The sequence below is a fragment of the Numida meleagris genome, chromosome 7 (genome assembly GCF_002078875.1).
Source record: "Numida meleagris isolate 19003 breed g44 Domestic line chromosome 7, NumMel1.0, whole genome shotgun sequence".
Lineage (NCBI taxonomy): Eukaryota > Metazoa > Chordata > Aves > Galliformes > Numididae > Numida > Numida meleagris.
Window position 1 is genome coordinate 11,282,156 of NC_034415.1, and position 26,991 is coordinate 11,309,146.

Consider the following 26,991-nt stretch of genomic DNA (forward strand, 5'->3'; position numbering starts at 1 on the left):
TTTTTTTTTTTTTTTTTGATGAAGGAATTTGCCTGCTGGATTTAAATTGATTGTTAAGGGAAATAGTAGCACAGTAAATCAGCATGAAATTTCTGTATCAGGAGTATGAAAAATTTTAATCTACAAGAAGCTTGTTAAAAAAATGCATCTGAGTATTGGAACTGCAAACTGAACTTTTTAGTGTGGCTTGTTCCAACAACTTCAGATTAATGACAGATCAAAGTCTCATCAGATAATTCCGGAAAATTTGAAATAATATTTAAAACAACTAATATACTGGCTCCTGTTGTCATACCAATTGAGAGGTTGAGATTGCATCTTTCACAGCAGGGGCTTTCTGCTTGAAATTATACCCCTAAGACAGATAGTAATAACAACATACTCTACTGAGTGTAACAACTGGTAAATGCATAAAAAAACAGTAGGTAGGAATTTCAGAACTAAATATTCCCATATGTACTGAAGCTTGATGACCAAGGAATGATTATAGCTCTCACCCTTCAATGGGTTAGTATGGTTGCTGCCCTTCTTGGAAAATCTCACCAGTGTTGACTACTGGTCTGTGACTTAGCGCTTTGTAATAACCTCTAAGGATACTCTCTTGAGTTCTTTTTGCAATAGAAAAAGAACTTCTATTGTCATGCAAATATTTTGATCCTTTTCCGTCAATCCTTCTTATTAAAAAGTGTAAGGTAATCAGCACTTCACAGAATTGAAATTTGGCTTCACCAGCATGTGACCAGCAGAGGGGGCTAGACATTAAGTTCTTACTACGACTCTGGAGGCTAGGCAGAAATTGGTTCAGAGCCAGGGTACGTGTCTTGTCTGCTTTCCAACCTTTAATGGTAGAATCGTCAGTCCACAGGATATTCCATATCATGAGGATTTTTTTTTTGCAAATATTTTATTTGTTCCATATTTCCTAAATAAATAAAAGACAACTGAAATCAAAGAATAAGTTTGTATTGAAATTTGTAATGTTAATGAAAACAGATGCCTTTTAGTCATTTTTTTATCTATTTAAAAATCACTGCATTCTCATGCTTGTGTGGCAATCTTATTTAAAATTAATAACTATATTCCATCTGAAATCAGCTCAGTTCAAAGCCAGACCAGATAGCTAGCTGCACCTCTTTGGATTCATAACTACTTGACAGCATGTAATACAAATACTCAGTTCTGTTTGGCTTAAAATAAAGAGAAAAACTGACAAGATAAATACTTTTTTTCTATTGTGTTTGTGTTTCAGATATAAAAGAACTGATGCTGAAAACATCTAACTTTAAAGTAGATGTTTTAGGACTTCTTTTAGAATTAGTTGTATTTGAATTGTGAGTGGCAAATTTCATGTCTCTTTGAGGTTATGCTTTTGTCAAACACAAGTTGTCAGGCAGGAATCACTGGATGAGACTCACTGACTCCAGTATAGAGGAGATAGACCACATGATGTAGTATTTCTTTTAATTTCTATGACTGAAGATTTTTTGTTTAGGTTTACTAGAAGTGCACCCCTTCTCAAGAATAAAGTAAGCCAGAGACTATCTACTAGAAGTAAAGGTCTAAGGAAAAAGAAATTCAGGCTTTGGCAGAACATTGGAAGGACAGAATGAGAGTGTTGAAGAACTGAGAATGCTGATAGGATAGTTGTGTTCTGATGGTATGACAATACCAGGACACTGAATGCAGGCTTATAATTTATTTTTGAGTGTCATGCTATTGCAAGACAAGAAAGGTAGCCCTTGAGAGGCTGAGCATTTTCAACATCTGAAGGTTTAAGTCAGTTTTTACCTAGAGGTGTTAATTGTAAGTTTTAACATTTATCATGCATCTCGAGTCATCTTTCAGTAGCATCTTTTAGCATGCAGAAAACCACATACTGTACCAGAAAATCATGTTGCATATTTTCAAAGCTTAGCAAAATGTCAAAACTGCTGTAGTAATTAATCTTCTGTCTCTGAAAGTGCAGTTCATAGAGAAGAGAAAAGAAATGGAAGAAAATCCTAACATCTTTAATACAAGAGCACTCTGGGATAAGAGACCAAGTTACCTAAAATCCCCTAGGAAATTTAAAGTTTGAAAGCATAAAGAATGGAGCCACTGAAGAGTGATTCTGTATATCTCTGCAATAATCCACTGCAGTGGTCATGCTCCTTGGAGGCACTGATTAAATTTAGGAAAACAGGATGAATACTTGGTTGTTGTCCAATGCCAGAAGGAAGTCACAGTCTAAAAACCTGCTGCCTAGAAAGAGGTTGGTTGGTGGTGTTAGAGCTATGCAGCACACTAGTTCTCTTTAGAGGGGAAAGAAAAATAAATCCTAAAAGCTTGCTCCAGAATGTACTGAGGCTTTGCGTATTGAGACTTGAAAACCCCAGCCTCAGAGGGGAAGTGTGGAAGTCTGGCTGCATTCCAAAACCTCTGACAAATCAGTCCCAATGCTCTAAATGACTGGTGCCAGGGTAGGTGGCTGTGAAAGGCAGTCAGTGAACTTCACTGTGTGTATTCCAGGGCTTTACAACTGGTGTATTAACTCCTGACGCATGTACACCTTCCTTATTTTCCTAGCAGAAATACATTGTGTAAAGGAGGGGACAAAGAAAAATGTGTGTACAAATTAAGACTGTCTTTTGGAGCAGTAATTTGTGTGTGTTCTGGGGCAATGAATAGTTACAGAGCAAAATTTTACAAACACAGATATTTAATTGTTTCAATAATGCTCATTTGTTTTTGTAGTAAAGTAATAAAAGACTTTACTGAGTACTGTAACAGATTAATATCATTATGTTAACACGTTTTGACATATCACACTGCAGCTAACACATTTATTTTCATTTCCTTTCCCATTCTTTGTTGTTTTCAGACACAGATGTATTATTTTAATAACTTCTCTTGTTCTACAGGGAGACCGTGGCCCACAGGGACCTCCTGGCTTACCTGGTGAAGATGGATCAAGAGTAAGTTGCTATTTACTTCAGATTCACAGTAAAACTGGGAGTGAATCCCATGTAATGGAAATACAGTCATAATATCTGTTCTTTTTTTCTAAAACTTGTATTTCCTTTGTGCAAAAAAAGGGAGAAGATGGGGAAGTTGGACCAAGAGGTCTCCCAGGTGAAGCTGTAAGCAATGCTTTCTTTGTTTCTGACCGGTACACTGTTTTACAAACAAATGTAATTCACAGATTTCTTTCTATTGAATTGTTCTGGGTTCCAGATATAAAAATTTTTGCGCCTATGTGTATATGTAGAGAATACTGATTTTAGCTGAAAAGTAAGCAAATGATCTGTTTTGTTAGAGGTGAAACACTACTCACAAAATCAGAATTAAATCAGATGTATATCCAGATTAGCATTCAGAACTCAAAGAGTCACAAAGCCTATTTCTTATCCTTTTGAGTTAGTGTAAAATCAGTCACTGCAGACTTTGATACATGAGAACATATCCAAACCCCTGATGTTTTGAAAATATTTTCCAAACGTTTATTTATTCAAAAATAAGCCCTTGTTTCCTTTTTTTTTCCCACTACTGGGCTTCACTGTATATTTTTACACTTGTTTCCGATACAGAAGTTCCACTGCTGTCAGTTAGAATTCTGCAGGTGTTATCACTGCAGAGCTGAGTTCTGCATTGCAGGCAAGAAATCAAGCCTCAGAAAGGGGATTTTTACCCTAAACGTATGATACACTGCTGCCTACTTGCTAAGTGACAAGAAAATGCTACAGTCAGAGTATTAGTGACTTGTGTCTTCATCATACCTGAGGAAACTGGAGATTCTGTCCTGCCTACTTCAGCAAGTGTGAGATGAATGATGATACAAATGATGAAAATTAATTATCATTTTCATAGTGTAAAGTCAAAAGATTATGCTATAGCGCAAATCTTGCTCAATTGATCTAGAAGAATAGCACTTGGTCTTTCATGGATTTTTTGTTTAGGCATAAGAAAAGCAAACCTGATTGTGGCTATCAAAATGCCTTGCATTTATTATAATAAAATTATTAGTAATTTTTAATCATTTATTTGATCTTTACTACAAATAAAAACACTGCTTATCACTGTAAATAGTAGCAGAAATTATGATAGACCATTGTGTTTCTAAAGATAGGAGTACAAACATACACTACTGTTAAGGTCAGATCTTCACACCAAAACAGTGATGCAACTTCAGTGGAAGATACTGTATCAATGTTCTGTACCTTTCTCTGAAATGACAACACAACTGACTACATTGAACTTTGTCCTTCCACTGATGTTCTATTCAGACATATGATAGGCTTCAGGAGAATGTATTATTGGTGATTTTCTTTCCTTCTTTCCCTCTTTCCTTTTTTCCTTCTCCCCCAGCCCCCATGATGCCATCCCCTTATCATTCTTGCTCCTTATGACATTCCTCACCCAGTCCTGCTCCTTGTTCAGAAATAGTTAGGCAGGCGTTAATAAGAATGTCTTGTCTTTCAGGGTCCACGGGGACTACTGGGCCCCAGAGGTACACCTGGTCCCCCTGGACAACCTGTACGTATGAAGTGTTTTGTATTTGTAATTTCTAAAAGAAAAAATGAAAGTCCATTGAAAGCTGCTTGTGTTTCTGTTGTTTGTTACAGGGCATTGCAGGTATTGATGGACCCTCAGGCCCAAAGGGAAACATGGTGAGTAATTAAGTTGGAAATTATAAAGGGAGTGAATTTTAAAAATCCTTTCCACATTCCCATATCCCTGCCACTGTGCCATCCCTTCCATTTAATTACACTTTTCTGTCATCACATTCAGATGCCTGATGCCTTACACTGAAAAGAAAACCTTCTATTTCTTAGCATTGAGCCATAAGACCTAACCAAGCTTTCTTCTCAAGCACCTTTAGCACCATGAGCTCTAGTGCTCAGGTCATATGTGTGGTCTGTTATAAAAAAATATATATCTATCGTATGGAGAGAGAGTTGGTGGTAGTAGAGTTTTAAGAGGGAGGAACAAAGGTGAGTTTGTCTTCCTTTTAGTCCTGACAATGAAGATCTATAATGCAGAAAAGAAAACCTAATGTCTTGATGTTTTGTTTTGTTTTTTTTCTTTTTTTTTGTATGGTAGGGTCCTCAAGGGGAGCCAGGACCTCCTGGTCAGCAAGGAATCCCAGGCCCACAAGTAAGTGTAAAATAATTCAAAAAAATAAGATGCAACTTGCACCAAATGTTTAGTAAGTGTGAAATTAGTACAAGGCTATCTTTTCACATGCAAAATTGATAAAGCTTTAAGGATTTCATAAATATTCTACAAGTGTGCCTACGGCAGTGGGAGCAAAGTTTTCAAATAAGCTTTTAGAAGGACTTTTCATTCAGGAGAAAAATGACTCATTCAGTGTTCCTGGAATGCAGCAGGAATGGCCACACCTGGAGGAGGGTTCTGAATAGGATCTTGTTACAGACCTGCTGCCAGAATAGTAGCTTGTGCAAAAGGCTCACTCAAAACTCCTGATCTAACTGGTAAGGGGAAAAAAAGCACCACATATATTTGCCAGTGTGTTTAAACAGATTAATGAGGAACCTTTTGAAGGGTGAATGTATGTGTATTGTTCTCCCTGATTTCTCACGCTGGTTTTTTTTTAACAGGGGCTTCCTGGTCCACAAGGTCCTATTGGACCTCCTGGTGAAAAAGTAAGTTACAACATTATTCTGGTATTTCATGGTCAGTTCTGTGCAACAACCTTGCTTAAGTGCTTAAGGTCTCTGCTATATTTAAACGCATAGTAACCTGAAATCTAAAAATTTGTAAATCTTCCTAAAATCCTCAAGTAAATGGATAACTAACGGAAGTCTGACTTTACTCTTATCTACGCTTTTTCAGAAGCGTAATTTCCTACCTGGATTATTTTTTCTGCTGTTAGATTCAGAATCCCATCTATCGTATTAAACAGTGTAACTTTTATGTTAATTTATTCCTCAGCTTGCTTGATTTTATTACTCTTTATTATTACAAAGTTTTTTTTAATCTACTAACAGCAAATTCTGCTCTCATTTTACAAGGATTAGATTCTAACATAAATCTGGTATTATTAGCTTAACTATAGTGTCTCTTCATGGTGTTTTTTTCTGCTCGATCTGTCTGTACATGTTCTTGTGGTTTGATACAGGCCTTCTGTCAGCTTCAAAAAAGTCACATTTTACATGCTTTCTATCTACCTGTGTGCCTGAGAGGGGTTATTATAACAGAATGGACTACATCCAAAATAAGTGCATTCCAGCCTTTCACAAAGACATAGCAAGCCTTTTCAGCTATGGGAGCTATGGTTTTGTAAGCTCTATTCTTTGCTTCCTGAGCTTGGTGGTTTCTTTCATCTGGTGAATGACTTCATTCCTGAAATGCTAATTAATGTTTAATTTTCTATAGCTGGAAAGTCTTCCCCATATTGTGTTTTGTGTGTGCATATTCATAGGTTAATTCCCAAAGCCTGTTCTCTAGCAAGATCTCATTGAAAAATACAGGTGATTTTTATTGGATAAAGGTTGTAAGAACTGGCTTTGTGTTTATTTAATTGTATGATAGTGTCTTTCTGGGTTTAGTTTTATTATATTTTTGTTTTATTCCTGATATCCATATCGAGAGACTTAGATACAACTACGTTTTATATCCTTAACTCTTATAATGGAATGTACTGGATATAGTTTTTTCACGTGTTTGTGGTTTTTTTGTTTATTTTTTTTTTCCTTTTATCCTTTTTTTTTTTTTCCTTCTTCTCATAGCTACTCTAGATCTGGGGTGGGTTTGCCATCTGTTTTAAAAGATTAAAATACTGAAGTGTTAGGTTAGTTTGCTGGTTGCATAAGTCCAGGTCCCAGCAAGGATAATCCTTTACCATCCTAGCAAATGGTAGAATGTTTGTTGCCTTTCTTAAGATGCGTCTTTGTTACTGTATTTAGGGACCTCAAGGCAAGCCTGGCCTTCCTGGCCTTCCTGGTTCTGATGGGCCTCCTGTAAGTAACCAAATAGTTCATTCCTTGAATATCTAAATAGTCTTACCAATTAATATATAATAATACCTGTGTTGCAATACTAAAACATAGAGTAAAAGACCAGTAGTCCTCACTGGCAACAGCATTATAAAATACATCTAACCTCTGTGTTACTTGTGTTGCTAAAACTTTTAGAATTACATTTTTGCAGCAGCTACTAAAAATGGCTGTGGTCCCAGATGGTGAAATCCATCTGAAACATCTGCAGTGTTGTAGAAGTGACCTGGATGACACACGAAGGATCAGATAGTAAATGGTCATCAGTTGTTTTCTCAGACTAGCTCTTTCTCTGCTTCCTGACCTAACATGCATATTGAGTGCTTGGACTTCTTTCATTGTCTACACTGGAATATATAAACTTGTTTCTTTTGTCAAAAACATCATCTTCCTATACTGCCAAGAGCCACTAGACAGTCAGTGTGAAGTTTCAAATCATCTCTCTCCTTCGTTTGCCATTTTCCCTTACAGTTCATCTTATTATAGCTTAATTCTGTGGTTTTTTTCAACGTGACTTTCAGCAGAGTTTTGCTACTACAGAACCAACAGCAGGGTTTCAATGCGTACATGATATTACCAATACATAATTGTATCTACAGCTTTCGTAATCTCTGTTTACCTGCCAAGGTACTATTTTCATGGAGAATGTTAGAATAGCACACGACAGTCCAGCTGGAAGTCTATACCTTGAATCATTTTCCGAACATTTGAATTTTCCCCTTACCTTTTTCTGTATGCTGAGAACAATATTCACTTGCAAACTTCACCATTCTTTAAAAATCTGCATGTTGTTAAACCTTAAAAGCAGAGGGAAATGGTGTAAGAATTAGTTGTTAGCACAAGTCCGTACCTGATGTGCATCCTTAATGTAGTGAGTTGACCCTAGTGAGCAAATGAGCACTTCCTCCAGAGTGGAATGGAAGAGAGAATCAGAACAACAAAAGGGAGAAAGCTCATTGGTTGATACAAAGACAGTTTAGTAAGCGGAGCAGAACTGCACACACAAAGAAAAATTAAGAACTTATTTACTGCTTCAAATACGTAGGCATATGTTTAGCTGACTGCTGGAAAGCAGGGACTTAGTGTGCTTAGTAGTTACCCAATCATGAATGTCCCTCCTTTCTCCTGCCCTGAGCTTTTATTGCTGAGCATTACATCATATGGCATGAAATATTCTTCTGGTCAGTTCTGAACGTTTGTCCCATCTGTGTTCCCTACCAAGTTCTTGCCCACCTCAAGCCTACTCAGTGGGAGCAGAGTGATAAAAAGAGAAAATCTCCATGATGTGCAAGCATTGCTCAGCAATAGTGAAATCACTGGTGTGTTATTAAAACTGTTTTAGTCACAAATTCAAAACACAGCACCAACTGAACAACTATGAAGAAAATTCCATCCTGGTGAGGCCCAATACACCTACACAAAATCATCTCACTCCTACACAAGTAGCTTTATTCAAGGAAATGCAAGGGAAGTAGGTTAAACTAAGTACATTCTAATTGATGTTACCTCTTTACACCCAGACAATTGCAATGGTGATTGAAGGAAATAAGCAGGACCTTCCTGATAGCAGTGAGCTTTGTATGTGATCCCACGATACCTGTGTTAAGATCAGATGAAAGCTCAAGAGCATTTTTTCAGATTAGGTAAATTTTTCCTATGCTATTTCACTTCATTTTTATGTAAAGAGATGTCATGCTGTTTTGAAGGACACACATTGTTAAAAGTGGTGTATTATTCTGGAATTAATGGAAATCTACAAGAATACAAATGAGCTCTTTAACAGCAGCAGTTTTTGAGTCATTTAATGTTACAGAGACCTCCGATACTGGATGGGAATATGAAATTTTCTGGCCACAAAGCACCTTCTAGAAAATTTTGATTAAACCCTTGGCATATGTATGCTTAAAAACCAAGTAACAAGGATGCAATGTTAGTAAGACAAACTTTAAAGGAAGATTAAAAGTCAGTGGTAAGCAGATATCAAATACTATTTATGTACTATATACATTCTTTTAATGAACTATGTATTTTAAAATTTTCCAAGATAGTAAATTGAGTATAAGCAATGGGGATTTGTCATATAAGACATATCAAAAACATGTTAGGATATTGATGACACCAAAACATGAATGGTTTTTGTGAATCACTGCCTGCTATTTGGGACTGTGTCTGGCAAAGCTTGAGATTTACTATTGTCCTCAATAAAACCAATTACATGTATAGAAAGGATTCTGAACTGACTTGGAGTTTAAGTGATTTGTATTTTCATAATGAACTGCCATTTGACAGAAGGAGTATTTTCCAGAACAGATACATTTCTTTTAAAACAGGGTCATCCTGGCAAAGAGGGTCAGTCTGGAGAGAAAGGAGCATTGGTGAGTTTCAAAACTTCTCTATTTATTTACATAGCTTAATGTTTGTCCAAAATGTTACCAGCTAGAGGCTTGTTGATTTTACCTTAATTTCTTAAGAAAATTACGTTTACACAGATCGTTTGTTTTGAAAGTAAGTGTATATGTGACCAGCTGCCAATTCTTCCTTCTACATTTTGAATTTACTAATTGATTTCAGCCACATTTGATAAAAAATGTTATTCCTTCAAGATGTTAAGGGCCTGAAGCCTTTTTGAAAAGACACAGTTTGAAAACAGAAAACATTATTATTAAAGAAAGATCATGTTGTGTGTCCATCTCCAGCATCGGAGAATCAACAAAGCAGGTCAGCCTCAGACACAGATCTGTATGTTTCCAGGCTTCCTTGCTTCCACAGCATAAAGAACCCTGTTTGTTTAAACACCACCAGCAATTGCAAAGTATCCAAGTAAAACATAATTTAAATACGCACCAAACAGTAAATAACAACATCCAAATACCAGTCAGTATTGATTAAGCACCATGAGACCTCTAATTTTCAAATTTGTAATCTCTTTAAGACATGATTTTTAATTATCATTATTTTGATCTATCGTTTTGACTTCTGTCATCATCATTATCACCATATAAATTTTCTCGAGTAAGAAACCACTAGTGGGAAATTCTCATCTATTTTGAAATATTTATTTTTGTTTTCTTTTGTTTCTCACATTCTGAAATTACCAGTTTCAGATTATTTATACTGTGGATAGTTGTTTCCTGAATATGCAAATAGAACTAAATTCGTAAATTTAGTAATAGTTTAATATCCTTTGTGATGCCATGACTTTTCTTTATGGCAGGAAGCTTGAAAAGTCTATCAGCACAGTGTTATTTTGATGTCACACAAGACTGCTGCAGTATAGTGAACGAACAAGGATTAGGCTAAGTGCTTGTTAACCAACTATTGCACAAAGGTTCTTTGCTTCAATCTGTTCTAGGGGCCTCCAGGTCCTCAAGGTCCAATTGGCTATCCAGGTCCTCGGGGAGTAAAGGTAAGAATTAATTGCTGGATTCCTTCCCTCAAACATTTTTTATTATATGCATGCGGGTAATTCTTAATATTCTTTCTTTAGGGAGCTGATGGTGTTCGTGGTCTCAAGGGATCCAAAGGTGAAAAGGTAAAACTATGACAGCTTTTAATTCCTTTCTCTTTTTCTGTGTTCATTATTTCACTGCAGCCTCTTCTGTCTCCACTGTTGTGTGTTTTCCCTTGCAGCAGCAGTTTATTTTTGACTTACATACCAAGGACATACCAAGCCCAATTTGTAAATCTGTGTCCTCTATGATTATTTACACTGGAACAATACAATTAGAAAACGTTCCTTTGTTAAAGTGGGTTTGGATCCTCTTGACAGCAATTTAAGTAATCTCTAAATTGATCTCAAGTAGATAATTTGACATCCTTTCTCTTATTAATGTATATTATAGTAGATGCTGAAAAGCTCATTCCATTCAAGAGATTTGTGGTAACAATAGCGTCATTCTATTGTTTTGGTAATGCTGTAGGCTAGATTTTGTTTTTTTTATGTACTCAAATCTTTCAAAAGCTTTCAAGGTTTCAGGCATTTTTTACCTAGGTCTTTGGCTTTGCCAGAGTGATAGACAGCCCTGGTCAGATGCATATATATAAAGAAAGTTTTTACATTGCCAGTACTTTCATTTCTTTGCATAGAGCAAATGCTCTTACTATAGCAAACATCTCTACTGACTTCTAGCAATCTGAAGTGGCTGAAGCTACAGCCAATACTGGTTTAATGTCCAAATTTCCTCAGCACTCAGAATGAGAGACAGACAATAGACGTAATTAATATCTCCTGTCCACAAAGGAAAATTTACCCTTGTGGCTACTATGTATATATTTATAACTGTATTTCTAAAGTAGAAGCCAAAAAGCCTTGATTTGAGCACTAGAGATCTGTCTTTCAGGCTCAGATGCCAAAAGATTCTGTGTATCTTCATACTTTCCTACATCACCCTTTATCTAGCCTGTATACTCTTTTTAGAGTTCCACATTAAATCTAATCTGAAAAACAAGAGTATATTTAATACCTGTGGAGACTGGGCAGTTCAAAAAAGCAACTTTTTCTTGCATCTTACTGAGTGATTAAAATCCATCTACGACAAAATAGATAAATTAGCTAAATATATACGTGTGTGTATGTATATATAGAGAGAATCAGAATCATAGAATGGCTTGGGTTGGAAGGGACCTTAAATAGGTTCCAACTCCCCCTGCCCTGGGCAGCATTGCCAGCCACAAGACCAGGCTGCTCAAGTCCCCATGCAAACTGGCCTTGAATGTCTACAGACATGGGGCATCGAAGACTTCTTTGGGCAACCTGTTCCAGCACCTCACCACTGTCTGAATAAAAAATATCTTTCTAACATCTAACCAAAATCTCCCCTGTTTTAGTTTAAAGCCATTCTCCCATATCCTGTCACTATCAGGCCATGTAAAAATCAGTTTTCCCTCCAGTTTATAAGTTCACTTTAAGTACCAGAAGGTGACAACGAGATCTCGGACCCTTCTCTTCTCCCAGCTTCATAAGGAAAGTTCTCCAGACCTTTGACCATCTTCATGGCTCTCCTCTGGACCTGCTCCAACAACTCCATATATACATGTGTGTGTATATTTGTATCAAGGAATGCAGATTAGCGTAATCTCCACAATATTTCTGTATTCCTAAAAATTGATCTCACAGTTGCAGTAAGACACTGAACTTCTGAATACCTCTAAAGGTCACATTATTTCATAAATTGTTCTCACAATGCGGTAAATGTCAATTACACAGATGCCATTTTTACTGAAATTACTCAGATGCCATTAAACATCAGAAAGCATTGTAAGAGACAAAAATAAATGAACTGATCTGTCAGAAAAACTTACGTAGGTCTGAATTGGTCCCATGTATATCACAGAAGATCTATCTCTATACTGATCAGTAGCTGTAATTAGAACTCTTTATCTAATTTAATTTTTGTTAACAGCACATGAGGAAACTGAGCATCCAGCTCTCTCCTACATGGAATAAAATCAACCTATTTGGATCTCAATAGCTGGAACCTCACTGTGAAGGATGAAGAGTTTCAGTTAATTTGGTAGCCATTTGGTCAGTGCTTGGCACATGGTTGGCCCTCATTAATATGCTGCAAAACATTCTGATTTAATTATTACTGTCCGTGGCCATAACAGAGCAGCTTTATCAACTGAAGCTTTTTTTTTATGTCTTCTGCACTCTACCATTTTCAACTCTCACCTACATTTTGAGAAAGACTACCTTGGAGTTTTAATATATGCAATCTAAGATGATTTTGTAATACTTATTTTCACCAGCTACAAAGCACAGAAAACCTGCTACTGCTTGTAGAATGTTTTTAGTACATTTTTTTCAATGAATTATGGTGAACTTGTGTTTGATTTTTTTTTTAAATATTAATGTCTCATCACCTGCTTTGAACTGTTTATCACCACAGTAAATTTATTTCTGTCACTCTTTCTGTGGTTATTTATTGCATTCAACATAACTACTTCTGAATACTGAACAGAGTCAAAATGGCTTTGGCTTTGCAAGCTGTCACACTTGACTCTTTCAGATCTGGGAGAAGATAAAGCTCTTCTCGGCCCAGGAGTGCAAAATGTATCCCTCTTTTTCAATGTGAGGATGAAATACAACCTTTTTTTCAGTAACATATATGTCATGGTATTGCTCATTCCTGGCTTTATTGATAGTCCAAACATTACTCAGATTGTAAGTCAGCATACTTCAGCTTATGAAAAACTACTTTGCTCCCAGGATATAACTAACCATCAGATAGAAAGGCACTCTCGGTAATCTTTTGTTTCCTGGTTGAAGAATGGGTTTAGTACAAATATAAGGTAGAAATTCTTCACTGTAAGGATGGTGAGGTACTGCAACAGGCTGCCCAGGGAGGCTGAGGATGCCCCTTTCCTGGAGGCATTTAAGGCCACTGAATAACTCTGTAGATTTCTGTTTTTATCTGAACTAACTCATACAAGTGCAAATGAAACTTGTATGAGTACTGTCCGCTTTTACTTCAGTATGAAAACCTATTAAAATGCTTGTATTTAATTCTCTACCATAACTTATTAGGCAGTAAATAATAATTCTCACTAGGAATAAAAATAATGTGTACCTGTTTTTGCTACTCTGTATATCAGACATAATGTCCATTGTTTTTTCTACCCTCTTTCCATCATATCAGCCAATGAGAGTACACATGACTGTTTTGCCAAACATCCAACTACTTTACAGAGACTACTTCTTCCTTTAGTGGCGATGAATATTTATGTCTTTCTTTTTAATTAAGATTCCATTAACAGCCAATTCTTGAATTCCTTTCATGACAGTATCAAGACATTAGTTTAAAAGAAAAAAAAATAATTGAACTGGAGGTTCTGCTATATAAAAAAAACAACTGAGTAATTTGCCACCAATATTTTAGTTAATTAAATTGATGCAATTATTAAAAAGAGCAATAATCAAAAATGTTTAGGACAAAGCAAATGATTTTGTAAGATAATTTGTAAAAAAGCTGAACAATTCGTTTGTCTTTCTCTTTTCAACACCTTTTAAACAGCTTTAAACAGTTGCTATTATGCTATTAGGAACTTTCAAACTGTAAAGTAATTTTGTGTAGTGCGCTGATATACTTTCTCTAAAACAGCAATAAACTTATCAGAATTTTCTTATGTCTGAAGCAAATTCTTTTAATCTTAAGTTATTGTATTGTCTTATTATGTATGGAAAAAAAAACAGAAAAAAAACCTTCCAGTTTTCTTTTACTGAAAGTTCTATTACATCTATTTTTGCCTTATTTAGGGTGAAGATGGTTTCCCAGGATTTAAAGGTGACATGGGCCTTAAGGGTGATCGGGTAAGCATTTGCTCATGGCCCATATGATCTTAAAATGTTCACGTGCTATTATTTTGAGAGGATCAATGAAGTGAACAAATAAATTTACACTGAAAACCATTAAAAGCTTTTAGCTTAAGTTGTTTCTATTCCCTGCACAAACACAGATTTGAGCCGGAGTCTAGTTCTCGTGAATCAGCAATGGCACAGTTATAAAGAAGAAGTGAATGTCAGTCTTTGATATCCTTTTCACTAAACTTCTTCCTAGGGAGTCTCCTTTTCAAGATACCAAGATGCAGTACTGCCTGAAGAAGATTAATTTATCCTGAATAAGGATGTTTCCATTCCAACCTAGTAGTAGCTTACCAATCTCTGCCAAAATGTACTTTATTTATCACCAGCGGATGCTTCTGTCACAGGAAATGCTGCAGAGACAATTTAAAAAAAAAAAAAAAAAAAAGCTTATTACAAGAGGCTACTGGCCTGTATCTGTTATCTGTATACATAAGTAACTGTGATGATGATGTCTATTTAACTTCTTAGATACAAAAATTATTCTCATATGGACCATGAGAGTGCTTTCACAAGAATTTTGTGTAGTAATTACTGGAATTCATTAAAATTCCAATGAAATTGGAAAGCAGTTTCAAAACTCAGCTCTCTTTGGACAAGGACACCGGTCTCTAATGCTTGAGCAAGTGAAATTCAGTTTACATGTTTTTGTATTTACATAATGAACATGAGTAGTGATATTTTCTTAATCTCCATTTATGTTTACTGAAAAATTATTTTCAAGTATTTACAGCTAGTCTTGCTAATGTACGCACATAGTGAATTGCCCCACATTTATATAATGTTGTATTTTAGGGAGAAGTTGGCCAACCTGGCCCACGAGGAGAAGATGGTCCAGAAGGTCCAAAAGGTCGCGCAGGTCCATCTGGGGACCCAGGTGCTGCTGGTCCAGCTGGGGAAAAGGTCAGTAGCCAGATACCAACATAAACACATAATTGCTTCATAAAGTAGATGAAGCCCATGATTTTCATCACTAAAAAGAGACAGATAAAGATCTGCAAGCTATTAGGCTACCTAACAGTAGTTTTTATGAAGCACTACTACAGTATATGTAGTATAAGTGTTATGTTATAACACTTAATTGGCACATAAAGCAGAAAAATCTTATCCCAAACTACATACAGTGCAGATCAAGAAAAGTACAGTGCAGAGGAAATACTTGGGCACAAAGGAGGATAAAGGTGTTGCAAGAGTGAGTTAATATTCACTACGATATGATGATGAATTTTGACTTGAAGACTGGAAACCCAAAACAAGTTTGGCAAAAGTGAAACATGCTGTTTTAAAGGGAAGACTGAGTAAAGGATAGGGAAATGAAATATAGAAGAGAACAAGCACAGAGAGAAGCACAAATTCTTGTGCAATGCTGACCCCACAAAATACACTTGCAATGTATATAGAAGAGGAAAGGAGGCTGAAGAAAGTGCGTATATTTTAGTGAGAGCATCTGTAAAGAAACTATGGCATTTTGGAAACCTGGGAAAGAATGATTAAAATAAAACAAATAACGTGTCAGAATTATGTATATTGTGAGAAGATGCTGATGAAAATGTTTCCATTTAATATTTTCTTATTAACTGAGGTTTTAATACTGGTTGTGTCTTGAAAAAAAGATAGGACAGGAGGTAGAGTTTACAGTTCTTAGTTTCTCTGTCTTCAAAATAGGAACAGCTAGTACTTTTCCAGCATCATTACATCTGACAGCTGCATTAATTATTGATGTATCTATCTATCCATCTATCTATCCATCTATCATTCTGCAGTATTCAGAAGTAAAGACTGAGTAAAGTCTTAAATGTGTGATACTACTTAAAAAGTAGCAATGTTCATTGTTAAGAACTTTCTGGGAAGAACAGGATGTACTCAGCAAACTTGAAAGAAATTCTCTTTTCATTGAAAGTTGCTACTATTTGCAAATATGTCATTAACAGATCAGAAAGAGGTTAGAATTATAATTTGAGTCTAGTGCCATTCACAAATTCTTATAAAAAAAATTATCCAAAATCTCAGTTCAATTACTCCAAAAAATAATAATTTTCAGGTTTCCTCAGCTATTGGGAACTATTTATGAATTAAACTTCACAGTTTTGCAAGATCTCTCACCAGCTCTTAGCAAGGTCACGAATCAAAAACATAAAAAAAGAAACACAAAGTTTTCCCTTTTATACAAATATTTACTCCTTTTATTTCCCACTGAAAGTAAAACATCCTCTGTCAATGTTCTCTGGGTACTTTGCAAGAATACAGTAGGCCAGAGAAAAATCATATGTGGTTGGTCCTGTGATATTTCTTTTAGAAGAAAGACTAGAATAATATTTGTGAACTCTTAAATCTCATCACAATATGAGGGAAGTGCCTCTAAGAGTAACTATCAGCGTCCCATTCTTTTCTCATTTCTATGACTTATTTTATGCAAAAGCACTATTCTTCTGTAGTAATGAAAATAACAGATAGCCTCTTGTTCTCTGCATTCAGCTGATCCTGTGATAAGAAAACTCCCGTATTGTTAGGGCTGCATTGGCTTAGTCAAGGAAATGCCAAGTAGAGTATCAAAAAAATAAGCAACATATCAGAAAGGAGTTTAGAGCCAAAAAGTATCCGTATCACACTCAAAACGTAGGTAGCTGGGCCTTATTCAGTCATAAGGGACAAAACTTTTGCTGAATTTAACAGAACTTGATGCAGTGTCATACTGTAAAAGAGTTCAATCGTTGTAAGGCATGCTGCTTGTTACAGAGTGGCATAAAGCTGATAGCATTATAGTTATTTTTATAAACTGAAGAAAGAATTCTTCTTTAATAATGTCTCAGCCAGACTTCTGTGCTTCCATGAATATGATAATGCACAACATCTTTATTCATGTGCTCTATTTTTTAAGAATAAGCAGATTTATTTTGGCACATTCCCTTCCACACATACGTACTTCCTTCATCTTTTCCAGTACTACTGAATACCATATTATATAGCATAATCATATCTTTTCCATTTAAACCTTCTCCAAAATGTAACAGCCTGGAACATGATCTGTGTTTAGAACAGTCAAATTCTTCCCCAGAGTTCCCATCTCTTAATTATTGAAACTGCTTTCCCCTGCCTTTGAAAGCAGCAAACCATCACTTGTCCTCTAAATATCTGAAAAGATCAGCTCCATGGGGAGTAGTATTTCGTTTCTAGAAATGGGTAGGGTTAGTGTTGGTCAAACTGCTCATCCTATTGTCTTTTCAGAACATTGCAAGGTGGCCATATTTGTTAATAAATCTATTGCTTGCAAATAGTGGAGTATGATTTACCATAGTCATAAACAGATTAGCTGTGACTAAAAAAAGTTGATTATTCAAATGCCTATTTATGAAAAATCTATGGAAAACAAAGAAGCCATCAAAGCAAAAAGAATTTCTTCTTCCTCACGACCTACTAATACCTTGATTTCTTAAAGAATATTAATACCCCAGCCCACAGCCAAGGGGTACTGGTTTTGCTTAACTCATTCACTAGAGTGAGATATTTATTTAGATTTGGAAAACTAAGTCCACTGGTAATTAGTAGTTTAAATGAGAAAATGATTTCATTTATATTTCATAAAATGTCAGCTCTCTAAGTTGTGGAAAAAACACTTTCCATATAAGTTTGCTGAACCACTAAGGAGAATAATAAACTAAAATTTAGCACTGTCTTATTATTACAGGGTAAGCTTGGTGTACCTGGATTGCCAGGATATCCAGGAAGACAAGGTCCAAAGGTGAGTTTTATATAAACTGTAAATCTCATGCTGTTTTTCACATTTTCTTTCTTGACAATCATGATCTGAAGTAAAATCTTAAAAAATCTTGGGTCTCTAAGACAGGCTCTTCAAGGAATATTAACTTTCCTATTAAACAAACTATTGCCATCCTTTCACTAGTTGTATTTTGTGTTATTTTCAGACTTGTATGCATTAAATTATAGCAAAAAAGAAGGAATGACTTATGTGTTTGAAAGAGAATAAGCACTGTAGTCACCATAAAATAGATGCTGAAAGTGATGGTAATTTTCAGTGTGATGCAAGGATTCAATTTGTGTCATTATTGCCTCTTCTACAGAGGAAGCCATATTTCTTTGAAACATATAATTTACCATTTTCATCATGTTTTTCTTTTGTTTCTGTTAAGACAAAAATGACAAAACCCAACCTTCAGTAGATTTATGTGCCTACACCTGTCCTTCAGTTATCTTCTGTGTTTTAATTGCAATAGGAAAAAAAAAGGTGGCTTCTGTTTTAAGTGAAGGCTTATATTTTTGAAATATATTTTTATGAATCATATTTTTAAAGAGGTTGTCTTAATATAGCTTTAGGAAATGGACATGCTAAAGTAGTTCCAAACTCTCCTCTGGAGATTTATGAAGAAGAAATGGAATAAAAACATTATTCTACAGACATTTCCCAGTGTAGAAATGGCAATGAGGGAGATACTGCATCTCCAGACTGTCTTAAAGATGAGTCATCTGGGACAATACCACAAGTAGAAGAATCCCTTACCCCTTCTACATAACTGAACAATCAACCTGAAGTAAAATCCTCAACTTTTTTCTAATTTGGTATCTATTTTCATCTTCCAATTTGAAATTACGATTTTTTGGCAGAACAACAACGTCCTGGCTGGCTAAGCAAAGCTTAGCTTGTTTTTTTTCTGACTCTGGCCTACATTTTCGTCCTTTTCTGTCAAGTGGATGAACTAACTGAAGAATGCTTATTCACTGAACACTCTATGTTAACAAAAAATATCAGAACCATCTATGGAAAGTATTTATGGAGACAATTGACCTTGACAAACATGTTTTTTTCCCTCTCACTCCTTAATTCAAATGTCTAAGATTTCAGTCTCTCTTTTTGTTCTCCTTTAGAACTGTATTTGAAAAGTCTAAGATCAAAGAGGTTTTGCATTATTCAGTTCTAAGAAGAAAAGTGATGTCATACTTCAAATAAAAACTGATTCTTTTTTTTATCAGACTTACTCCAGAATTGAATTACATTAAATTTTCATTCCTTTAAAGTGAAATATAGTTCTCAAGCTGCATTCATGTTTGCTCTTCTAATTTTTCACTTAAACTTCTAAAAGAAAAAAAAAAGGTAAAATGCATAAACTCACTGAAGAATTGTTTTGAAACTTAGTCACAGTCCAGTTAAAGTTAACATAAAGGAGAGACAGAGTGAAAAAAAAAGGTAGGAAGAAGAAAAAAGAAATGATTATGCACTGAAATTTCAAAGAGCAAAAAGAAATTCTATTTAAAGTTTTTGCTATATGCATTTTATTTGCCACTAAAATACTAACAAGCTGTACAGATATCACAGGAGTATCACACCAGGGAGTTTGACCAGTAGTTTTAGTGACTGACCAAACTAAACACTGCTTTGATTTTTCATCTTCAATAAAAGTAAAAACTTAAAAGTATATTTTATCAAGTCTATCACCTCTTTTGCCTAAACTCCCTTATGAAAAATTAACACCTTGGCAGCTAACAAGTCTCCTCTCCCTTTGGACCTGTATCCAAGAAATCAAGAAGAAAATACCTTTGTTCAGTTTTGGTGGGCAGTAAGCAGGAAGAAATCAGAGAAAAAGAAGAAGCAGAAATAGCTCCTGGAAGCAGTTTCCATACATAGAACCAAGTCAGATAATCTCCCCATAAATTCTGCTTACTAAACAAGCATATAACCACATGAACAAATTGCATCAATTAAATGAAACTTTCTACTGGTCAGTTTACAGTGAATAAACTACTGGAGGTCGTTTTCAGCTCAGTACAGTGAGTAAAGAACCACTGTTGAGAAGTGGCAACACTTACAATTACTTTGAATGCAGTTATTTTGTAAAATAATAATTTTACTGTGAGGGACAAGGCCTTGCTTGTTTCACTTTGTTATGATACAATTGCAGTTATTTCTAGTGGGCTGTTAATGATATTTTTTCCTGATGCAGATTTAATGAATATTGTCTAAGATGACAAATGATGTCCATTCTATACATTGATTTTTTTTTTTTTTTTTTAAATACATTCTGGACTTGAGACAGTATGGTAAGTTAATTTACAGCTGGTTGTCAGGGCTGTCACACTTGCAAGTTTGACATGATGTAAAACGTGCATCAGTTGGGAGGTGTGCTTTACATATAAATTAAATGCTGTCTATACTACAGTTTTTTCAATTGGTGTTTTCTGATATTTGCATTGATTTTTTTATGTAGGGCTCAACTGGTTTCCCAGGATTTCCAGGTGCCAATGGAGAGAAAGGTGCAAGGGTATGATAATTATTGCTTTCATGACAATTATCTTTTGATACTCCGTGCTGTGGGAATTCACTGAAAACTAGAGGTACAAGCTGTTATCCAAGGAATTACAAAAACAGGCTTTTCACACTTGAGATAAACTTTCACAATTACATAAAACAGGACGTATGGAGATGCCAGTTTTCATTCTTTAAGGTGTTAATCTAACTATACAGTAACTCACTTTCTCATTGCATATGCTAGTAAATTATACATTTGAAAGAGAGGAAAGATACTGCCTTTGTTGAACATCCGATTTGACGGTATAGCTGAGTGATCTGGCAAGGACTATATTTTCCTGTCTCCCATTCATTGATTTGCTATGATGCAGTTTACCCTCAAGGAAATTCAGCTTCTGTTTCATAAGTATTCAGATTTACTACAAGCTTTCCTATAGTCTGAGCTTTAAAATGTAAAGTACACCAAACAAGATAAGAACATATACTATTACCAAATAGATACAAAATGACAGATTTTGCTGCTTTGTTAATTTGAAGCATGTGAGGGAAAATCCATTATTCACCTTCTTCAAACTAAAAATGACACATAGGCAACTGTACTGTTGTCTCTAAAGCTCAACTGAATATAGCTGAACATGTTTTTAGAAGCCTGATGAAATTTGCAGAAGTGAGAGAATGGATAGAAATTCATAGACATTATCAACTTAATGTGGCATTAAGTCAAACTAAAGTAATGTTTGTTATTATTGTTCTGAACAATCTCTTTTAATTTGCAGCATGAAAAGCAGAAAATCATGATTTTAAGATGAAATATAAGAAATCAAAATGCATTTACATTGCTTTTGTATGCTTTAGATTGTTCTTGTGTTATTTTAGCTGTAGTATGTTGTAATGGACAGAGGAAAGCAGCAAAGCAATGTTCCATTCATCCCTGTTGGGCTAAATGAGACGTAACTGCTAATCAGGATATCAGATCAAAAACAAGTAAACAAAAAAATAAAATGATAACATATCAAAGAGCAGATTTAAAATTAGAAAAGTATAATTATGTCGATCCATTATCAAGTCTTTGTAAAGCTTTCGATTCAGCTAGGGTACTAATGTCATAATTAATTACCAAGCTGCATGTATACTTCAGTGTTAGGCTTTTCACCAATAATAGAAGAATAACTGCTATTTCTTTTTAAATGTAAAGCAGGTATTATTATTATCTATTAATCTTGCTTAAAGGCATGTGCTAGTATGTGATACGCTAGTAAGACAGTCATTGCCCCTAAGAAGTTCACAAAGAATGTAGCACTGTAAGAACAATATATAATTTTTATTTTAGTATGTGAGATAAGACCAATATAAAAACAAAACAGAAAGCCCTCAAGAAAACAGATGTGTGCATTTAATTCATTTCTAATAAAAGCAACTTTTATGCTAGAGCGTCTCTGCTGATTTACTGTTGTTGCTGTGTTTATCACAGTGATTATAAAGTACCATTCAAGTTCCTTTTTCTACTGGAAGAATACTGTCCAGAATTTTAACTTTCCTTACATTAGAATACACAGCATCTCTAACCTAACACCAAGCCTAAGGAAAGGAATCTACTGATTATACGTAGGAAATATACTGAAGCAAAAAAAAAAATAGGGCTAGTATTACTGTATAATATTCTGTATTACTTCTGTACTTCCTTTACAGGGATTACATGGCAAACCAGGCCCCAGAGGACAGCGGGGACCAACAGTACGTACTTTTGCTTTGCAACTTAGAGCTTTTTCTGTATTAATTGCTTTCACTGTAGTGTGAAGAATGATTTTGATTTGGATTTATTACAGTATTCAATAATTATCAAGTTTAGATGTTGTACGGATGGCCATGGTTTAGTGGGAGATACTGGTGATAAGCAGACAGTTGGACTGGATGATCTTAGAGGTCTTTTCAAACCTTGGTGATTCTATGATTCTATTTTGTTATATATATTTTTTAATTTTATTTGACAGGGTCCAAGAGGCTCAAGAGGTCCGAGAGGTCCCACGGGCAAACCAGGTCCAAAGGTATTTGTCAGCCACATTATACAGATCAGCCGCAGTCTGTTTCTTTTAAAGAAAACAGAGGTTTCATCTTTGAACACACTGTTTTTCTTTTTTAGGGTACTTCAGGCAATGATGGTCCGCCTGGCCCACCAGGTGAAAGGGTGCGTGAAAGCTGTTTATATAGGTGTTGTCTTTCCTGCTGTGTAGGAGTGTGGTTTGATGGTGGGAGGACTGATTTATTTTTAGTTCTCCCTCCCATGTATTTGCCTTTCTTTGATCAGAGTAACCAGAACTAACAAAACTTCAATTCTAACGATGTTGCTTTTCATAAATTTAGGAATGGGTAAGCTCAAGTTACCTGAAAGCTTCTTCAAGCTCAGATTTTTATAAATAAGACACAGAGAATTCATATACACTTTGCAATGTAACCATGCAAATTACAATTGGACTTCAAGAATCTGGTCTTAAGAATGCCATATTTACTGTAGCATGCCACTTGTTTATGAGCTTTACGAATCACTCAAGCCATCCCTAGAAGATTCTTTGTTGAAACAGCTGATCAACTAAGAATTTCCTTCAAACTGCTTCCTGCATCCTTGAGAAATCCTACTGTGCATGCTAAAATAAAATTTTCTACTTACTCTTATCAATAGAAAAAATATACATACAATCAGCCCATCACACAACAGCAAATAGAAAAACAATATCAATAAATCAGATCTCTACCTATGTGCATATTAAGCAAATGCCGAAGTATCAAGTGGAACATGGGCAGCGATAATAAGTGGTAAGTTTAAGTGAAACAAGAATGATGTGGCAAGGAAGAGACAGAGGGGCAGGAAGCTGAGATTCAAAGGAGGAATGAGTTAAGTAGCATGCTACATAAATCAGAATTAGGCATAGTCCAAAAAACGAAGTGTATGTTGTCTTACACTGTGGAGGAACATCTGAGGCAGGCTACCAGGAGCTGAAAAGCAGAGCCTAGTGATTCAGGGGTTTACTGATAACTCCAAGATGTTATAAGGAAGAGAAATGGGAGGGGGACTGAAAACAGCAGATCAATCTAAGATGAAGGCATCCCTGGAGAGAAATTGATTAGAGCAAAAAGATGAAGTCATCACAGAGCCCCACGTATGCTATCACTTAGGTAACGTAAGTTTGTGGTATCTGCTTCCCAGCAGGGGTTAATGTCAGCCAAGAACTAAAACTGTCATTTCTACTCAGCTGAGGCTATTCCAGGTACCGGACATGTAAATATTAAATAATCTGTTCTGTCTGGCTACTGCTAAAATGAAAGTCAATGACAAAAATAAAAAGTAATTTTAATAATGTGTTGTTAGTATTCTAGTGCTATTTCTCACATAATCCATCAATGCACCAGCTTGCAATCTGCAAGCCGTGCTGTCAATAAAAACAAAATGCAAATCTTCTTTCATAAAAAGGCTCAAGATGTGAGAGTTAAAGTAGAGTGGGAATTTATGAGAAAGACAGTGCAGTACCATCACAAAGATTTCCTCCTTTGCTTTGCTTAATTAACTCAGATTTAGTATTACTGTATAAGATTCCCTAAGGACATATCTCCAGGTTAGGCAGAAGTGACCTCATCTTCAGCTACATTTGCATCTTGCTTCATCTATAGCAGAAGGCTGTCATTCTCTGGCAGTCATGCTCTGTGCTCTAATGAACTCAGAAGCAGCTAGAAGGAGCTAAAAGGTAGCATAATTTGGGAGATGTGGCCTCCTGCTTTTGGTCCTTTGCTTCAAACTTCAAACCAACATTTCTAACATATTTTGACAGTTGACACTTTAGAAAACCACATACTTTATACCAAGAATAGGATAAGTGTTGCACTGTATGATTAGTGTATATAGCCCAGCTGTGGAACAGTGAATAAATAAGATAAAATAAATAAGGTTTTTTGGGTTGCTAATCTTTGACTTAGCACATTAAAAACTAAACAGTAAAAAGTATTTTAATAAGCTGACATGGTCCCTTTCAACATATCAGCAATAAATTTTAAGAGCTGGCCTCTGTTTTGTTTGCTAACCATTTTAGAAATAGTCACATAAGCTAGCACTTTGTGTAAACATGTAGGTGCATAGAGCTATGTCCACAGATTGTGTGGATGTACATGTATATGCGCATGTGTAATACACAATGTGCTAACTCATATTATCTTTCACTAGATTTGTGAAATGGTGCCGCATGAATATTTTCTGTCTCTCTCTATATCTGTATATACAAAACTTTAGAAACAAAATTTTCATGCATCACATTTTTTTATCTGTCTCAACTACTTTTCATGAAAGCATGGATGTTGTTCTTTCTCCCTGGTAACTTGGAAAGCTTATTCTGTTTGGAAATTTGCACTGTTATCAAAATAGCCTGAAATATTACCAGAGTGCAGAAACTGCCAAAGTTTGCCACAGTATGTTGGATTCCATTCATACAGACCACCAGACTATGAATGAATTCCCACACTTTATGCAACATAGAAGACAATATTCCTTACTCACAGTTAACTCCTATTTTATTATCCACTGTTTCAGGGATTAGATAGAAATACTTCATGATTATTATTTTTTCTAATTGCATTCCTATAGAAGTAGTCTTGCTTTCAATCTATTAGTGTGAACTGTTGTACCAATATTTATGACGATGTAGATGAGGTTTTAGACTTACAACCATATATTATCTACAGAGTTTATATATTTTTTAACTGAAGCAAACTTTTCAGTCCACTGTCCTGGGTAAAACTTTGCCTGTTTGGTTGCTTATATACTAGGGACCACAAGGGCCTCAAGGACCTGTTGGATTTCCTGGACCAAAGGGACCTCCAGTGAGTATCTTCTAAATTAAGTAGATACAATAACAAGAATATTATTTTTCATACAATGTTTCTGAAGGTAATATTTTAAGACATTTTTTTAAGAGATGGTTCATGTATAGGCTACAAATATACAAATTTCTTTGATGCTTATGGAATTTTAAGGCTAAGACAAGAATTAACATATTCAAAGTGATAATTCAGACATCATCGGTGCAGCACACATGACATTCAGCGTAATGTGCCAACCTGGAAATCCTCAAGTATCTTGATGCCGAAGTCCAGGTGACAAGCTGAATTTAAGCAAAATTCTACTATGCTAGTATATATTTCCTTTTAACAGTTGATTCACTGAGAAAAAAATGAAGAGGAAGGAGACGTTCATTAGTAGCAGAAATGTGTAGAAGTAGTTGCACATTTAAGCTACAGCCTAAACTAATCATACTGCTTTTCTAGTGTTTTTCTGCTCACGTGGAGTAAGTACAAAAGTATCAAACCACCTGTGGTTTTTTATGCGTTTGTTACTTTTATTTTCATTGCTAAAAACTGAAAATTCATCAAATACTCCCATAATCCTTAGTTTTTTAACTGAGTCATTAGGCAAAGAAAAACAGAAAAGAAGTATTTCCAAGATTTCTGAACTTATTGAAATCCATTTTGAAAATTCATGTACTTGACAACCCAACAGTCACTCTCCAAGGAATTGTTAATACACATCAGGAAGGACACAAGGAAAATGTATTGTTAAAACAATAGCTGAAATCTGTGCAGATAAACTATACTGAAGACTAGTCTAAAATAAAACCAAAGACATCAGAGATTCCTGCAGCTAATTATACACTTCTTCCAGTATTAAGAATGGCTAAAAAATTATTTATGTATTTTATGATTTCAGGGGCCACCTGGTAAAGATGGCTTGCCTGGACATCCAGGACAACGGGGTGAGACTGTAAGTAAATGACCTGTACTGTGCTACTGTTGTAAACCCCTTAAAGTCAGAATAGTGTGACCAAAACTAAAAAAAACAGAAGTAACAGAGAAAGGGGGAGAAGGCTAGGACTAGGAGATAATATAATATGATAATAATATGATATGATATATAATATGATAATAATATGATATAATAATATGAGGTTCAACAAGGCCAAGTGCAGGGTGCTGCACTTGGGCCAGGGCAATCCCAGGTATTTATACAACCTGGAGGAAGAAGTACTTGAAAGCAGCCCTGCAGAGAGGGACTTGGGGGTCCTGGTGGACAAGAAGCTGGACATGAGCCAGCAGTGTGCGCTGGCAACCCGGAGGGCCAACTATGTTCTGGGCTGCATTAAAAGAGGAGTGGTCAGCAGGGAGAGGGAGGTGGTGGTTCCCCTCTACTCGGCTCTTGTGAGGCCCCATCTGGAGTACTGTGTCCAGGCCTGGGGCCCCCAGCACAAGAAGGACGTGGAGCTCTTGGAACGAGTGCAGAGGAGGACCACCAAGATGATCAGAGGGCTGGAGCACCTCTCCTATGAGGAAAGGTTGAGGGA

General features: G+C 35.7%; 1 protein-coding gene and 1 long non-coding RNA gene across 16 annotated transcripts in view; one reads left to right on the forward strand and one right to left on the reverse strand.

Moving 5' to 3' along the window:
- Positions 1 to 26,991, forward strand: part of COL11A1 (collagen type XI alpha 1 chain) — a 257,188-nt gene that overhangs the window by 181,573 nt on the left and 48,624 nt on the right. For all 14 annotated transcript variants that reach the window (XM_021404548.1, XM_021404553.1, XM_021404557.1 and 11 more), the window contains 19 exons: positions 2,901 to 2,954; positions 3,075 to 3,119; positions 4,459 to 4,512; positions 4,602 to 4,646; positions 5,080 to 5,133; positions 5,598 to 5,642; positions 6,906 to 6,959; positions 9,326 to 9,370; positions 10,348 to 10,401; positions 10,483 to 10,527; positions 14,251 to 14,304; positions 15,151 to 15,258; positions 18,041 to 18,094; positions 20,574 to 20,627; positions 22,304 to 22,348; positions 22,606 to 22,659; positions 22,755 to 22,799; positions 25,424 to 25,477; positions 26,361 to 26,414. In XM_021404548.1, coding sequence (XP_021260223.1) covers positions 2,901 to 2,954; positions 3,075 to 3,119; positions 4,459 to 4,512; positions 4,602 to 4,646; positions 5,080 to 5,133; positions 5,598 to 5,642; positions 6,906 to 6,959; positions 9,326 to 9,370; positions 10,348 to 10,401; positions 10,483 to 10,527; positions 14,251 to 14,304; positions 15,151 to 15,258; positions 18,041 to 18,094; positions 20,574 to 20,627; positions 22,304 to 22,348; positions 22,606 to 22,659; positions 22,755 to 22,799; positions 25,424 to 25,477; positions 26,361 to 26,414 — 1,017 coding nt within the window. The remainder of the gene's footprint in view (positions 1 to 2,900; positions 2,955 to 3,074; positions 3,120 to 4,458; positions 4,513 to 4,601; positions 4,647 to 5,079; positions 5,134 to 5,597; positions 5,643 to 6,905; positions 6,960 to 9,325; positions 9,371 to 10,347; positions 10,402 to 10,482; positions 10,528 to 14,250; positions 14,305 to 15,150; positions 15,259 to 18,040; positions 18,095 to 20,573; positions 20,628 to 22,303; positions 22,349 to 22,605; positions 22,660 to 22,754; positions 22,800 to 25,423; positions 25,478 to 26,360; positions 26,415 to 26,991) is intronic.
- Positions 6,969 to 26,991, reverse strand: part of LOC110402468 — a 32,870-nt gene continuing 12,847 nt past the window's right edge. Inside the window, exons 4-5 of one of the 2 annotated variants that reach the window (XR_002441109.1) lie at positions 14,650 to 14,708; positions 6,969 to 7,792 (exon numbers count right to left, since the gene is read on the reverse strand). This is a non-coding gene — a long non-coding RNA (uncharacterized LOC110402468). Of the gene's footprint in view, positions 7,793 to 10,542; positions 11,525 to 14,649; positions 14,709 to 26,991 lie in introns of those variants that run through there. The other variant, XR_002441108.1, reaches the window with a different exon arrangement.